Here is a 17,490-nt window from a genome sequence, read left to right as displayed (position 1 = left end):
TATGTTTTAAAACTACAGAGCTTTGCCTTTGATCAAACTAAACATTAAATATCTAATGAGAGATATAGAGTGAAAACTGATATTTATATCCATTTTATGTAAGTAGTCACTATACTGTTATAAAAATCTCATTAATTTACATTATAAGCTATCAGAATTTCATCTTCTTTTTTACCCTATAAATACATTTCAGCAACTGCACCAAACTGCATATATATATTTTTTTTTTTGTTGCTTTTTTTAAATATTTGTGTTGGCTTTGAATGCAGTCCATCAGAGCTGTTTGAGGCGAGGTCCCGGAGCCATAAGATACCAGTGAAGGGTCAGAAAGACTTCCTGCCCGATGGGTCCGAGAAGCAGACGGCCCGTCTGCAGCAGAGTCTGGACGAGCACTGGACGCTCCTGGCCGAGGAGAGGGTGGAGAGACTGTGAGTGATGCCATAAAAACACACGCTCACTTACTGCACAGCAAAGCTAAGCTAAAGCTGATGCGTTTGTGTGTCCGCACAGAGGGAATCTAGTGAAAGCTGTCTGGACCCCTGAGGAAAGACTAGTGGAATTGCAGTCACCAGCAGTGAGTCCATGAACATCAAATTAAACGTCATCTCCATCTGTTCATTGTCAACTGTCAGGCCCTGTGTACACCTGGTATTAAGATGCGTTTTGGTTGATCGGATCACAAGTGGACGACGCTAAATACATGTGTAAACGGGGTCTAAAACGTTTTGAGCTTGCCCACTTTTGACACTTACAGAGGTAGTCGAAAACGCTTTCGACCGGATTGCTTTCGTAGTGTAAACGCTCATGTGTTCAAACAGCCACAAAAGACGTCTCTGCCTACTGATCTAATGAGTAAACAATATGGGAGGATATTTCATGTGTTCTATCTCAAGCACACCTGGTGCAGTTAATGAAGCCCTTGATTAGTTGCATCAGGTGTGCCTGAGACAACACCAGTTTTGCAGATTTGTGCTTTAGTGAGGGATTATGTTCAGGGGGTTGAATAATTTTTGGACTGCGTAAGTCGTTAAAAAGTTGCATTTTCAGTCGAATTCGGTGAAACCACTTGAAACATTTGTTATGTTGAGCTACTTCAATTACATTAGTTTGATCTGTTCATTGCAAACAGCGAAAAATCTGTCAATTTTGCCAATAAACCTGATTTGCAATGGGGTGTAATTTCGATTACAACTGTAAATTGCTTAAGCTTATTTTGTCCATTAGATCTAAAGATCTGACCCCCTATATATTAACCCGCTCATAGACCCTCACCTCGAAGAAATCAGGACAGAAGTGTTTGAAAGTGGACAAAAGAGACGGATTAAAACACTGTGTAAACGGGAATGCGTCTCCCTCGTCTACTTGTGATCCGATCGACCAAAGCGCATCTTACCACCAGCTGTAAACAGGGCCTTAGAAATTATCATGTGTTTTTGCAGGGGAAATTTTGGCAGACGATGGGTTTTTCAGAGAGAGGGAAGCAGTACCTGCGTCCTGAAGAGGCTCTCTACCTCATGGAATGTGTGAGTGGACATTTCCATCCTCATATTTATATCACGCTATAATCTTTTATTATTGGGAACTGTATATTGATGCAGTGAGGCAGTCTTCAGTGTCACATGATCCTTCAGAAATCATTCTAATTTGCTGCTACAGAGTTTTTTTGTGTAAACTGTATCTTTGCAATGTTTTCTTCCTAATTCAGGGCAATGTGCAGGTGTTTTACCGGGACCTTCCGTTGTCCATTCAGGAGGGCTATGAGCGCTTTCTCTCTAGTGAGACTGTGACTCTTCATCAGTATCAGGTTTGTCTCCGGTGTCACCTGATGAGAAAACACTCTTCTTAAAGCTGCACTCAGTATGTTTTGCTGTTAAAAATATTTAGCACTTTTGACAAATGTTTAAAATAATATATACATAGTCACCGTCAGAAGAAAATTCCAACCCACTGGATCACAGAAGAGCGAAACACACAGTAAACATACACTGATTCATCATAAGTGTAATTTGTCTTCCTTCATTTAGGTTTTTGGACATTTGAAAAGGCTTGGGTATGTCGTGAACAGATTTGACCCCAGGTAACAATCACGCACTTCTCCTCAGTACAATCAATTGCGTTGGCGTGTACCGAAATGATATTCTCAGATATTTCACTACAGTGTCCAATAAAAGTCGTCTTTCACACAGTTTAGTCCCGTCCACGTATGAGAGACAGCTCAATCTGCCGGCATCATCACGGGACAAGCAGAGAAAACAGCTCAAGAGGAAACGCTCTCAAAGTCCTGTATCCAGGTACACGTCATGTCTTCTTCAGCTCCTGGATGCTCATGGTCATTAACCATTACATAGTTAAACTTTTGGATTATGATTGTTATTTTTAAGTGTGTATAGTAGAAGCGGTAATACAAACTCTATTGGTACTGAAGATCAACATGAGATTGGCAGAAAATGTGTGTGTTATATGTGGCCTTTAAAGTGAAATCGAACGAATTGGTGTGACGTCAGTTAGAATAAAATCAGGAGTTTGAAACGGCTTTGCCAACACCAAACTACCGATGGTCCGTGGCGATGATGTAATAGGTGGGTGTGGCTCTGAGACTCCAATTAGAATTTTATTGTGACGTTTAACCCGCGGGGAAAACAATCAAACCGCGGCAACAATTTAAAAGCAGCCCGACTTGGCAACGCTGGCCGCAATCAACACTTTTCATTCATGTTCACGGTTTGCTTTAATCGTGATGGTCGTTATAGATTCTGTTTAATTGTGCAGGAGCATTTTTGTTTATTTTGGTGGCATTTTAATTGCCTCAAGTCCCATGTTAATTTCCCAGCTACTCTACTTAACCTTCTGGTGCTCTTCGCATGTTGGTAAAAAATTACAGATTTTTTTTTATTTCAAAGACATTTATGTAGCATATTTTAGTCTGATAATGGTTTTTATTTAATATTTTGTATTTTTAGGGGATTTTATAGTACTAAATTATACTTGCGGTATATTTATAATCTATTTATTGACTTTTTGAGCATAGACCTGAATTTTTTTTTTCCTACTTAAACTGATATGAAAAATGCACAAAAATACTATTTTCAATTTTGATATGAAATATATATTTTCAAAAACACATTTTACTCTTAAAACCACAAGAAAATCAAAGCCATAAATCTAAACGATTTGTGTTTCAAATTTGAGGTTGATATCTCAATAAATGAGCTTTCAGTCAGATTTTGTTTAGGCCGCAGTACCTAACGTTTCCACTAGAATATATTCGTCTCCCATTTATTTCCATTGATCATTTCCATTGCCAAGTGTGACTATTTTTTGAAGGACAATTTAACCTTTTCGAATCATGTCTATGATTTTTTGTGTTCACATAGCAGGGGCCAAAACCTTTACCAAGTTTCGTACCATTCCGATAAATTAAAACAAGGGTGTAGATTTGGTTTGAACATTGGGGGGGTTTTCATGTGATCATGGTATAAATTTTGGGGGGGTTGTGGGGGGGTTGTAATGCATATATTTAAATATTGGGGGGGTTATCTCCCCCCTAACCCCCCCACAAATTACGCCCCTGAATTAAAATATTAAGAAAAAGAAACAATACGTAAAAAATTTCGGTCAAAGATGACCAAAGAGCATTAAGTTCTAACCATAGACTGTAAAAGAATATGGACGTAGTGTCCATTTTTGAAGCCTAAGGTGGGCGGAGCCGGCCGTCGCCATCTTGGCAGCGCGTCACCATACGTCACTCCTGGATAAACGAAAATGGGCAAAGAGGCGGATTATCTGAGGTGACGTGACGGCTAATGACAGCAGCGGCAATCCACCTGTCACTCAAGTGGCCACGCCCCCTCAATTATCCAGAACTTTAAGGCTTAATATAATTTAAACAGATTAGTTATAAAATAATTCACTGCCATCGCAGTCGTCATGAAGGGCATGAACTAGCTATATAGACCAAAACCACTTTTTTTACCAGGCTGTAAACATATTTTTTTATGCTGTAAATTTGGACATTTTAACATGGGGGTCTATGGGATTGACTCTCTTTTGGAGCCTGCCTCTAGTGGCCAGTCGATGAATTGCAGTTTAACTTGCAGCGGAAGGTTGCCGCTTGGTTCTTACTCAATATTCTCATCTCTGTGTTGATCGGCCTCAGAGACAAACAGAACACGTCACCAGTGGAGAAGACGACAGCCGAAGACCAAAGTGACGAGCTAGTTAAGAGCAGCGAATTGCCTCTGGAGTCCGCCGATGCCTCGGACAGGACGTGGTGGATGGAGAGGGATGTCCAGTCTCCACCTCCTCAAGCCCAAAGCACAGCTCCTCGCTGGGACTTCAGCAGCATCTCTTTCCCAGACCTGGGCTCTCGTAGGAGCCGCTCCGTGTGCCTGGCGTCCCCAGACCGCAGCCTATTACCCGGCGCTCTGGAGGTGGGCGACTGCGACGTGGCTCCATGGCTCAGCAGACTCAACATGAAGCAGGAGAAGCTGTCGCGCCGGGACAGGGAGCGCCAGAGAGAGCGCGATCGCTACCGCAGGGACGTGAACAGCGACCGAGAGGTGCGGCGCTGCAGGAACTGGGCGGAGTATTTCCAGCTGCTGGAGGACCGGAGGAGACGGGGACAGAGAGACAGACCCGCGCATCTGTGGGAGAGGGAGGTGACGCCGCTCACTCAGCCCGGCCAGTGCGCCTCGCACCGTAAGAAAACACTCGTTCAGCAGACATTCAATGAGTCGATTCCTAAACCACGGTGTCAGAACAAACCTTGTCCTCCATTGTTTGGTCAAACAGATATCCTGTCTCAAACTCGCGATTTAATTGCATCCAAAATAAAAGTTTGTGTTTACATAATTATGTGTGTGTACTGTGTATAATTATTTTGTATACATAAATACACACACAATCATGTATTTAAGAAATATTTGCATGCATTTACTGTATATATATATATGTATATATTTCTATGATATATAAACAAATATTGTATATATAAATAAATAAAAATCTTAAATATATAAATGCATGGATGTGTGTGCATTTATATATACAAAATAATTATACACAATACACACACATATATTATTGTAAACACATATTTTTATTTTGGATGCGATTAATCACGATTAATCGTTCACAGCTCTACTGTTTGGTGCAGAAACTACACGTCACTTTAATTTTTTCGTGACTAACAGCAGTCTGTGCATAATATCTGGTGAAGCTAACATAAGAATAAAGAAGTATTTCGTTATTCTTTCTAATAAGGTTTATTACATGACTGTATAAAAAAATCTATTTCTTAATATTAGTTAGTGAATATCATGATTTCACAATAAACAGTAATTGTTTTTAGTATTTATTAATCTAGTTTAATAATAAATGTATTATTTTTCTAAATGAAAAAAATAATAAAGAAATGTAAATATATTTAGTAATAAAATAAATTGGTATTAACAGTTATTTTTGTATTGCTTATACACTATCATAAGTATTTTCATTATATGCTTTGATTAAAATTATAAAAAATTTTAGCCATTTCTATATATCCTTAATGTATTTTTATTTCTGTTTCAGTTTTAGTAATTTTTGTACTTCTTTATGTCAGTTAACTGCAAATAAATTTTTCTTATCTTCGCTTACGTTTTATTTTTATTTTTTAATAGCTGTAGTTTTAGATAACAACAACAACAACAACAACAATAACAACCAAACAAGCAATAAATTGTTAAATGAAGAAATATAATATAATAACAGTGATAATATAATGTTAGTTCATGCTTGTTCATAATACATTGAGTAATAGTCATTTATAGTTTAAATGTTAAAGGGCACCTATGACATTTAAAATGTTCCTAATGTTGTTGTGGGAGTCCCCAACAACAGTTCTACATGCATGCAATGTCAAAAAACACTTTTGTTGTCGTATAATATGCATTTATTTTTACCTGATTTGCTCACCGACTCCCAAATGATTCGTTCAACGACTCATTTTCCAAACCCCTCCTTTGCGCGACGCTAATCTGCGTTGATTGGTCAGATGACCCAGCAGTGTTTACAGAGATAATACTTATTGTTTAACACGGAGTACAATGATGCTTTTATCAATTAAATTGTGTTATAATAATGATTATAGTCCACTGCTTTGTAGTTTGTAGTAAAAAACAAACAAAAATAAGATAAAGAATTTAATGTTATGTTAGCGAGCATAGCCCAGAGTTCATATTGTAAAAGCACAATCAGTCTTTGTTTGCGTTAGCCCGATGCATAAACATAACGTTTTTACAAAAAAATTAAAATGCAGTTACGTTACTACGAGGTATTACTCTTTAAGACAACTCCGAAAATAACGACAAACACTTCACATATCTCAATACAATTGCCATTGAAGACCTAGAAGCTAAACGGTGCTTACACAACAAACAAAATAATTACTAAGCATGCTACATAAAACATAAAAGCAACAATTATTAATAACACTTACAGGTTGTGATACGGAGGAGGAAGCTGATGCAAATACACTTGGAACTGAACCTTCCTTCAATATCAGCCGGCTCGCGAATCCAAGTTTGATTGCATTTAAAAAGCAATCGTCTTCAAAATGGCGCGAACAAAGCACAAGGCTCGGACTATACTTCTGTGGTATAGTTGTATATATGAATTGTAGCCACTTAGTCTTCAAATGCTCCTCCTTGGGCAGATAAAAAAAGTTGGCTTTTGAGTCGCACTTCAGAACACAGCGTCTCGTCGCCATGACGTTTCCCTCTGGAGTGCAATAAGTGGGCGTATCGTATTCAAATAACTTGACAAGTTGACGTCATCTAGTCAGAGAAAAAGCTTCGGTCTTCTAACGATTCATAAAAATGACTCCGAGTCGACTCTTACTTTTGAAAGACAATAACTTTATATACGGTGCACTTTCATATTTCAAACTTTGCAGGATGTTTTTGTTCACTTAGATCTATGTTACACACTACATGAAAGGTACATTTCAAAATTCCATAATAGGTGCCCTTTAATAATGTATTTGTATATAATTTAACCAAGATTGATATTACTTGTTCATTGTAAGTTCATGATACCTAATGCATTAAGCAATCTTATTGTTAATGTTATTTAAAGGGTTATTTTCAATGTAATTTTTTTTATACTATGTATTATAATTTAATTATATGTAAAAAATGAGATATGTGTGAAATATATTTTTAGTAGTTAAAATATGTTTGTAATGATGCTTTAGTGAGGTTTCAGTGTCAAACTAGATGATTAGGTTTGTCTGATATATAATCTTGGTTTTTGTGCTTGTTTGTGAAAGTTGCCTGTTATTGCCTCACTCTCATGTGACATTCATCTTTTTTTGGTATTGTTATGGTGCAGGTGAACTGCTGGACCAGATCAACATTGTCAAGCCTTCGAGCTGGTCTGAGGGGGTTTCCAGGTGTATAAACCTTTACTGTCCTGTAGCCATATATCAAATATTGAGGGATGAAATTAAACCGCTGTCAGAGTAAACCTGGTAGCTTTCTCCCGAAATTGACAGAAGTCAAATAAGCCTTTGAGATGATTGAGCGGCTGTTTTAAACGATCTATTTTGTCAGATTGTCCCCGTCAGACCAGTGGAAGATTAGTTTTGATGTTTACCAACCGGACACGGTGGCGGAGTTTAAAAAGAGCCATCCCGGAAAGCCTTACAGCCGCATGTGTGTCTGCAGGTAAACACACTGACACAATACACTGAAATTAGTCCTGTCATTCATTACGTGCTTTAATGATCGTCTTTTCCCTGCTGTGTTGGCTTTGTTATTTTGCCTTAGTTATACAGTGTCTGGATCACACACACTGCTGATTCATGCTGGACAATTGGTTTTATGATTTTGCACTAGCAATAACATGGAGGAAGCTTAAAGTCATACAAATGTTTGGAATATGCTATTTGGCCTCATAATGTGACCCGTCTGTGATGTTCTTACACTTTACTTTTTTTTTTTTTTTAGGAGTAGGCATAACGAATAGTAATAACTGGAGATACTGAAAATAAAAAAATTGTACAGCTCAAATAAATACAAAAGTTTTAAAGTCCCTCTGTGGCGAAAATCAAGTTTTTTATATGTTGTTTGTACGACTATGTGGGGTTTTTAATATGCTTTAAGAAAAACTGTGCAAATTCATAAGTCGACAGCATTGCTGAGTATTTTCTCCTTAAAACTGCAGTGAACCAAAGACAGTCTCAAAAACGCGGTTTGAAATCGCTGGTGTTTCTGACGTCACACACTACCTTGTAACCAATCAGATCAACGTGTGATCGTCAACCAGTGGATCTCTGAGTTGGTGTGAGTGAGTGGAGGCGGGGCTCATTTGCATGACCAACTTTGGGGTCTCTAAGGCCAACTCTATAGCGCCACCACCAGTTCAAAAATTAACTTTTGAAATGGCTATAACTTTTGAAACCTTTGTCATAGAAACTCTTAGTGTGATTTGTCTTCTCATGCTGATCACATTCAATATCTTACATTAAGATCCCCCCATTACAGTAGTGGTCATTTTGAAATGTACTGTATGCAGTTTTTTTCAACATTCCACCTTCAAATTTAGTCCAATTCTTACAAAAATTACCAAAATAACAGAATTTTGATATACCCTTTTCAGCAAAAAAAAGTTAACGTGCGTAAGTTGGGAATGGCCCACCTACGGGTCATGAGATACAAAACATCAGAAAATCAAGATCTTTATGTCTGCAGATTCTTCGTGTCGAATCCCTCAATACCACTTTTGCCAATATCAGACAAATTGCCTGTCCACCATTTAGAAATTTTACATAAATTGCAATATCTTTTAAACGATTTGACATTATCGGCAACAAATTAGGTAGGGATCATTGACAGCATGTCCTAAAGGTAACTAAAGTGTTTAATCACAGCGCCACCTAGTGTTCCGGAGATACAAGGTTTTTTGCAAAAACGCTTTACTTTTGAAAACATGTCCAACTTTTTTTTTTCTGAACCTTGACAGCTGGTTGAAAGCACGTCTTCCTTGTGTCGCCCAGTGATAAGCGACAAGCACTAAGTAAAATATAACTTTTTCATGTAAAAAATGGACTCCTTTTCACAGTGGCATGCTGTGTAAAGCAACAGGCTAGTGGTTTGAAGATTGTTTGATCAAATCCAGTCTATGGCAAGTGTTTAGCCTTGTGAATTTTGCAAGGTTCATAAAGTTGCCTAAATAAAGTCCATTAATGCCAATTATGGCCATACAAAGTGCTTGGCCCTGTAATTGACCGTTCGCAAAGACCCCCCCCCCCTTAGTTACTGTTGCTATGTCCGACAAGCTACGCCGCTCTCACGCCACACCATGTTCTCACGCAGTGCAAAACACATCGTGGAGCAGAGAGGACACTGACAACACACTGACAGACAGGACAGACCATGTTACTTTTCGGTTACTTTTGATATTAAACATATTAAACAGTCTCACCTTTCAAATTTGGTCATTTGTTAAAAGAAATTTAAACAATAAATACAGTTTTGTGTCGTGACAGATCGCTGTAGAGCATCAGTTAAAGCTGCTCGTGAACCAATCATCTCTTCCTTCTAGTTCATTTATAGCATCAAATAAACATGAATGAACATCAGAAGGAATGTTGTTTTAACCGCGGAAAGGTGTCAGTACACACGTTTATCAAGTTCAAGTCCTCCCATGTTAATCTACTAACTCTCCTGACTGCTTTGTCGGACAAAATGGCGGATGGCGAAGTATGATTGGTCAGATCACCTGTCAGTCAAGCCCCCTGCGAAGGGTCAATTGCGGCTTTCGGCTATATTTATTATTATTATCAGAATCAGAACACTGAATAATACAGTAATATATAATGAACTTTGCACATTTTTCACCATGTGACCACATTTAGAAAGGGCCTGTTATAAACTTCTGCCTTCTGAAACACATTTTTAATGCTGAAATTTTGTTTTTAACATTTGCTACATGGCTGGTAAAAGGAATTTTATGACTTTGCATATATCTGGTTATGATTGAGATACTAAAAAAAGCTCAAATTATCAGGATCTGTCACACGTGACAAGACATTTGTGTAGTCTGTAAAGGTCCTGATCTGAGCATGCCAACTGATTTATGTCTTCGTTCATTGACAGTTTTGACGGTCCCGTGCCAGATCTGCATGCCATGAAGCAGCTGTCCTTCCAAAGTGGAGATGTCCCAGTGACGTTTGCTGTGGTGGATCATGGTGACATCTCTTTTTACTGCTTCAAGGATTTCAAACTTCCAACAGATGTGTATTAAAGGAGCATTTCTAAAACTGTACTGAAAAAAAAAGGGTATTTATCTCAGGGTATTAAAAGTTAGTTCACGCCAAAATTTTAATTCTGTCATCTTTTGCTCACCCTCATGTAATTTCAAGATTACCGTTGTTGGTAATCAAACGGTTCCCATTGACTTTCATTGTATTTTTGGATTTCCATTGGACAACTGTATGATTAACAATTTTTTTCCCAAAATATTTTCTTTTGTGTTTGTTATGGAAATTTTACATTTAGATGCGTTTCTTTTACTTTTGTATGGGTACAACTTTTATTAGCATTGAAGATGTATTGTTTACTCATGAGAATTTAAAGGAATATAATCATATAAGCAAAAAGCACATTATTAAAGATATAAAACCAAGCTTTTAGAAATGTTAAAAGTTAGGACAAACTTTCAGGAACGAAATGTTCTCTGAGTCATGTGAAGGCTGACAATATGTGTGTGCGCAGTTTCGATCAGCACACAAGATCTGTAGCTAAAAACAGGAAACTTTTGCTGACATGACAAGTGTTCTGTCTAGATAGAAAATAATGTTGGACATGAGATCATGAGCACATGAGACCATGAGCTAAGAAGTCTGGGTTTAAGGTAACAAAGGGTTTTTTACACAGGATGTGTTAGGGTATATAACATTGGCGAAAGGGACTAGCCTTCGCCTTCTCATGTCAGATGCTCTCTGCGTGAGAATGCCATGGGCCTTCTCATATCAGACGCTGTCTGTGTGGGAACGTCTTATTTCATGCATGAAATAAAATACTTTGTTTAAACTTTTGAGAATCGACTTTGTCTCCTTCATCCAGGTTTTTGAATATTGATAATTTCCACAACAAATGGCGACGAGGATGCGATTGCAACACCGATGATCGTTGTGAGGGGAACAATTGACTGATCATCCCGAGAGAATACTCTACGGCTCAAAATCCTCAATGTTAAGGAAAGAGAATTGTTCAACTCCTCACGACGACCTAGGTGGACGCAATCCCAAGATTAAAGAACTCACAGACAGTGAGACTCACAAGACGGTGAGAAGAGAAAATTTCTTATGTAGCAAATAAGACAAATTTTGTTGATTGATATTTGCGTATTGAATATATATTTTTCCTAAAGAGTCACGTTTGGGATAAGCCTGATAGTAAGTTCCCAAACAGGTCTGGGATAAGCCTGATAGTAATTTCTCAGACCAGGAAACGTATTAAAATTTCCTTAAAAGGCTAGGGTTTGGGATAAGCCTGATAGTAATTCCCAAACACCAGACATCAATCACTTGTCTGGGAAAGACCTATATTGACGGATATAGGCAAGTTGAAAGACCTTCATCGACGGATGAAGGCAGGGCGTGGTAGCGACGCAAGGAAAATTTAATACGTAAAAAAGAGCGTGGGTGACTGCGCGAGGAAAATTGATAGGTAAAAATAAAATAATAAAAAGAATAAATAAAATGCGCAAATATAAATTAACTAAATTAAGTATTATAGGGAAATTGAACAAACAAAATTGTTTAAGTAAAATGGGTAATGAAAATTCAAAAAAGAAGGATGGAGAACAGGTTGATTTCTCGGAGGGTTCATACAAAATAATGGACAAAGCTATAGGGATTTGGTATCATGAATATGTGCCGTATTTGAAAGAAAATTATGGGTTTAATGGGGGTTAAGTATGTCACATTTGACTAAAACTAAAGCAAAATTGGTCGACTCACGTTGTCAAGAAGAAAGACAAGACACATAGAGAAAAGCATTATGCAATCTTAAAAATGACTGTTCTGACATTGTTTCTTCTTCTCCCTATTATTGCATTTTGTTTTGTTTTTTTGTTTTGTTTTGTTTTTGTTTTGTGAGAATAAGAGAGGAGGACAGGACTCATCCGGCTCATCTTCCAACTCCTCGCAATCCTAACCAGATTCCAGCAGCCGCAGAAGGACGGGGTCACGCAGTTCCTAACACACCACACGAACAACCACCACCACTCTGCAGCCCTCCAGAAAATGAAAGTAAAGACTTTGTTCTTGCATGGATTGGACAGTGACATTTCAAAAGCAATTCAAAAGAGCTGTGTCGGATGGCAATGGCCTCCACAGCAGAAATGAGACGACACGCAAAACATCATGAAGACATCATGAAAGTGCAGCGGAAAATCAACGCAGCCAAGCAAGACAAAGACCTCATGTTGGCCCTGGTGACAATGCAAGGTGTGTATATGGGCAACAACAACTCCAACCATCACCAACAGAACCAGAGAGACAATGGCCGAGGAAGAGGCAGAGGACGTGGTCGTGGTCGGGGAAAAGGACGAAACTGTCAACCATTTCAACAACAACGCAAAGAGCCCTATGATCCAGACAAATGTTTTCATTGTGGACGAAAAGGACATTGGCGTGATGAATGCCCATTGGGCGAAGGCGGGAATCAGGCGGATTGAAAGGAGGAGGAGGGGGTGAGCGACGGGGTTCCTGTCTCTCCAACTGATGAGTATAATTTACCTTTATTTTCTGATTCTGCTCTATGCAATGAAGACTTGCTTGCTAGGGTTTTCTATAAGACTCATATTTCTTTACCCCTTAATAGAAATGACTGTTAATGACGTATCTTTACTATTTCTGCTTGACACGGGAGCTTCAAATTTTGTAATTAAAGCCACAGAGTTTGAAAAACCAATTCCACTCTCTGGTAAGACGACTTCTTCCAGAGGTGCAACTGGTCATGTGGCCATAAAACCATATTCGAAAACACTTGAGTGTTCAATTAAAGGGGAAGAATAAAATAAAAAATTAAGCATTGTTTTTTTTAAATTACTAAGTTATGTCCAGTGAATTTAATGCGAAGGGATTTACTTTGTAAATTGGGTGTTTTGTTCACTGTGATGATCAGGGCTTGACTGCTGACATGAGAATGATGCATGAAATTGAAAGCACAGAGGAAACTCCTCTGTTTGTATATGAATGGCAAATTTCTGACACATGTCTTACCACAAAGGCTCAAGACAGAGTGTTGCCATCTTCTGACTTTATGGAAGACTCAGATTTACATTGCACTTCTCATGTAAGCACTGATCATGATGATGAATATGCGCAGCGATGATTTAATGTTGACATAGAAAATGTGATGACTGACTATGTGTATTGGACTGACCAATGGTGTGTTTTGAATGTGAAATTGACTGACAAACAGACAGTGTTTTATGACATGGAAAATGCACAAGCCTCATATCACTGGCCAAACCAGTGAAGGCTGAATGGCGTGACGCGGGTCCCTTCATGGCCAGGTGCCATGAACTGACCGACTGGGTCATGATAGATCAAAAACGACTGATCTGCCAAAGTGAAATTACCGTTTGGTTCAAATAGCCATGTCATAAAACAGAAGTTTGAGAGCAGTCACAGTGTTGGATGAGGAAGTGAAACTAAACAGACTGAGTATAACACAACTCCCTGTCATAACAGACGGGTTGGAGAGAGTTTCCAAAATGATTATGGGCTACTGATAAAAAAATTATGTAGGTCTGATTGCAGATTGTGAGCCGATTCAAATAAAGCCTAAATCTGACTATAGGCAAAAGAAAATGCAGTATCCATGAAAAAGGAAGTGGCAGTTTGCAAGTGCCAGGCTCATACGTAGGGTAGTGATGACTTCCTTATGATTTCTAAGGAAAACAGGACAACAGAGTGTAGCAGCGAAGGCTGCAGCTCGACTTCCTGTTCAGATAACCATAGCAATACGGCTGAATGAGGAACTAGGTGACAGAAGCGATGAAACAACAACACTCTTCTGCCTATGATAAAGAGAAATGGAGGAAGGCAGGCCGGGAATATGAAAATGGACAATGGCCAAACCAATAAATAACAAACCATGTTTACCTTCTCATTTTCTTTCAGGTATATGCAAGTTTGATGCATGGATTGGACCATGTCTCAAAAGGGAGGATGTTTACTATTATGCAAAATAACTGATTTACCAAAGTTTTTTTCCACAAGTGGCAGCAGATTTTTGCAGCAGATGTTTGATTTGTGGAACTAACAATGTGGGGAGGGGTCAGGCAATGAGACAGGTGGGGCATCCCAGGCCGCAGAGACCATTCTCACATGTAATGCTTGATTATATTGAATTATCAAAATCTGACAAAAAGAGATACTGCATAGTGGCAGTCGACATGTTTTCAAAATGGGTAGAAGCCATGCCAACAACAAAGGCAGATTCAAAAGGAGTGGCAAAACTGCTCCTACAGAAATTGTCCCACCATGGGGAAATCCTGAAAAATTATTAAGTGACAATGGTTCACATTTTGTAAACAGTGCAATTTCAATTTGAAACATTTCTGGGTACATCCAGAATCGTGAGGAGCTAACTTACATGAGAAAGAGAAAGAGGGGCTGGGAGGCACAAAATCCTCGAACATTGCCTGACACAAGTCGGTGTGAAAATGACATGTTGCAATATTGTGTTGAACTGGATAAGGTGTTCTGTGATATCTCAAAACAGGTCCAGGCAGCAGTTCCAGAGCCAGCTGAGACGGCCCTGCACAGCATCCGGCCAGGAGATTTCGTGTTGATAAAGGATCTGAGACGAAAGCATTGGAAGGCGAAAAGGTGACAGGGGCCATTCCAGGTTTTGCTGACAACTCACAATGCGGTGAAAGTCGAGGAGAGGGCTTCGTGGATGCCATGGGACGCACTGTCGAGAAGCATCAGCTCATGCGGGTAGCTGCAACGGAAGAAGAATCCCACTCAAAGCTAACGAGTGCCAAACAGAGATCAGACTAACCAGAGACGTGTCATCCCGTAGGTTACCAATTTGAAAACCACCATCACTGGAGAGCAGACGAATCAATAGTAAGAGACGATCCTGCAATTTTAGGAGTGGTCAGAACTGTATCAAGGACTTTGTGGTACTTTAACGGCGTGGGCATTGGAATAACCTGTCTGATCATATCAACTAGACCTGCCCTGAAACCAAAAATACATAGAGAAACGGGACTGATATCATTCACACAAGAACATTTTCTCGCCTGACAAGGTTGTAATGTGTGGCAATATGTTACTAACTCTTATCTTCTTAATTAATGTGGCTGTAAGCCTAGCACGAGATGATAGCATAGAGGTGAAAATGACAAAGGGAAAATGGGGTAAGACCATGTATTTTTGTAAGGATCCATGTCAATGGCAAGATGAGTACGGAGGTAATCAGGGTGCTATCAGAGTTTTGATGGTCTATGGACCAGGGGCGGGGTATATCTCACTTCAGGGTCATTACATTAGAATGATGCCAGAGTTTTTGGAATTAGAAGAAATCACTGAAAATTTAGGAGAATTAATAGGGTTAATTCCATGTACTATGTAGAAATTACTGAATGTGAAAATTCTATAGAAATCAAATCAATATCTCCAAAGAAAGTCAAATGTCAGAACCCATCAGAACAAAGCACTAGAGACTTTGACAGGGTAGGGGCAGTGAAACCGCAATTAGGCGACGTATGTTTATGTAAATTAGGGACGCAACAAGGGGTAATAATGGCTGATACAGCACACTGTAAAACCACGATAATCATGAATAATAACAAATGTATAACATATTATTTGAAAATATGCAAAATGTTAGGAATCTCTTGTTGTTTGACTGACGTCTATCAAAATGTATCAGACATAATAGAACACATGAAAATGGCCATAGCCACTCCAGATGAAATGTCATCTTCACTAGATAATTGTTCTTGGGCCTGCAGGGGTGGACGAAATTGTTAATAAGTACCATTATGCCAATCGGATTTTGATTTTGATTTTTCTTTTGATGATTCCATGTTTAATGAATTGTATTTCTAGAATCACTGCTAAGGCAGTGACTGTAACAATGGTGAGAATGAATCCAGGGGAATACACAACAATGATAAGTAGGGTACCAGAGGACGAAGTTAATGTTTTAGTGGCTGATGATGATGAGGAATATGAGAACGAGAGCGAACATGAGTTTGACTAGAAAATTAAGTAACTATGGGGAAAATTTACCTGTTGTAAATTACTATGATTATGGAAAAGTAAATGTCAAATTGTGTGTATGTTCTTTGAATGAACATGGGGTGGATTGTTATGGAAATTTTACATTTAGATGCGTTTCTTTTACTTTTGTATGGGTACAACTTTTATTAGCATTGAAGATGTATTGTTTACTCATGAGAATTTAAAGGAATATAATCATATAAGCAAAAAGCACATTATTAAAGATATAAAACCAAGCTTTTAGAAATGTTAAAAGTTAGGACAAACTTTCAGGAACGAAATGTTCTCTGAGTCATGTGAAGGCTGACAATATGTGTGTGCGCAGTTTCGATCAGCACACAAGATCTGTAGCTAAAAACAGGAAACTTTTGCTGACATGACAAGTGTTCTGTCTAGATAGAAAATAATGTTGGACATGAGATCATGAGCACATGAGACCATGAGCTAAGAAGTCTGGGTTTAAGGTAACAAAGGGTTTTTTACACAGGATGTGTTAGGGTATATAACATTGGCGAAAGGGACTAGCCTTCGCCTTCTCATGTCAGATGCTCTCTGCGTGAGAATGCCATGGGCCTTCTCATATCAGACGCTGTCTGTGTGGGAACGTCTTATTTCATGCATGAAATAAAATACTTTGTTTAAACTTTTGAGAATCGACTTTGTCTCCTTCATCCAGGTTTTTGAATATTGATAATTTCCACAACATGTTTCACTAAAGAAAGAAAGTCATACAGGTTTGAACGACATGAGGGTGAGTAAATGGTGGCAGAATTTACATTTTTGGATGCACTAACCCTTTAATTTCATTTTTAATAGAAAACTGTTATGAATTTGTCATATGCAAGTTATGCCAAAGTCTTTACACCAGCATTTCTGTCATGAAAAATGTCTATTGTTTTGGACAGAAAGTTAATTATGTATTGTCTTCAGGACCATCTCTATTGGCTGGATGAACATTTAATTAAAAAAGCTTTCAGGGTATCATGTTTAAGTTTGGTTGTTTGCTCTGTTTGTGTACTCCATATTGGAAATACTATATGGATATCTTGGTTCCCATATATTGGTGATGGTGGTTCTTCATCATTCTGTGCTTATTCATTACTGTGCTTCAGTGGAAAGACCGCCACAATACAAATATTGTGTTGAGAATGGGAAAGATAGATGAGCATTTCAAAAGGTCAAAGTTTGGCATTGGA

At 38.5% G+C, this 17,490-nt stretch overlaps 1 protein-coding gene across 1 annotated transcript; it reads left to right on the top strand.

The window, feature by feature from the left end:
- The first annotated feature begins 239 nt into the window (after positions 1-239).
- LOC307009146 (tRNA-splicing endonuclease subunit Sen54-like) lies at positions 240-10,464 on the top strand. The gene is made up of 10 exons (XM_079632662.1): positions 240-428; positions 511-574; positions 1,440-1,523; positions 1,706-1,804; positions 2,025-2,077; positions 2,187-2,291; positions 4,157-4,698; positions 7,372-7,432; positions 7,593-7,706; positions 10,140-10,464. The coding sequence occupies exons 3-10, from the start codon at positions 1,458-1,460 to the stop codon at positions 10,285-10,287; spliced, it is 1,188 nt and encodes a 395-aa protein (XP_079488788.1). The 5' UTR covers positions 240-428; positions 511-574; positions 1,440-1,457; the 3' UTR covers positions 10,288-10,464.
- Positions 10,465-17,490: the final 7,026 nt, after the last annotated feature.

The sequence above is a fragment of the Phoxinus phoxinus genome, assembly GCF_949152265.1.
Source record: "Phoxinus phoxinus genome assembly, chromosome: 1".
Lineage (NCBI taxonomy): Eukaryota > Metazoa > Chordata > Actinopteri > Cypriniformes > Leuciscidae > Phoxinus > Phoxinus phoxinus.
The sequence above is the reverse complement of the archived record's forward strand: the minus strand, read 5'-3'. Positions and strand labels throughout refer to the sequence as shown.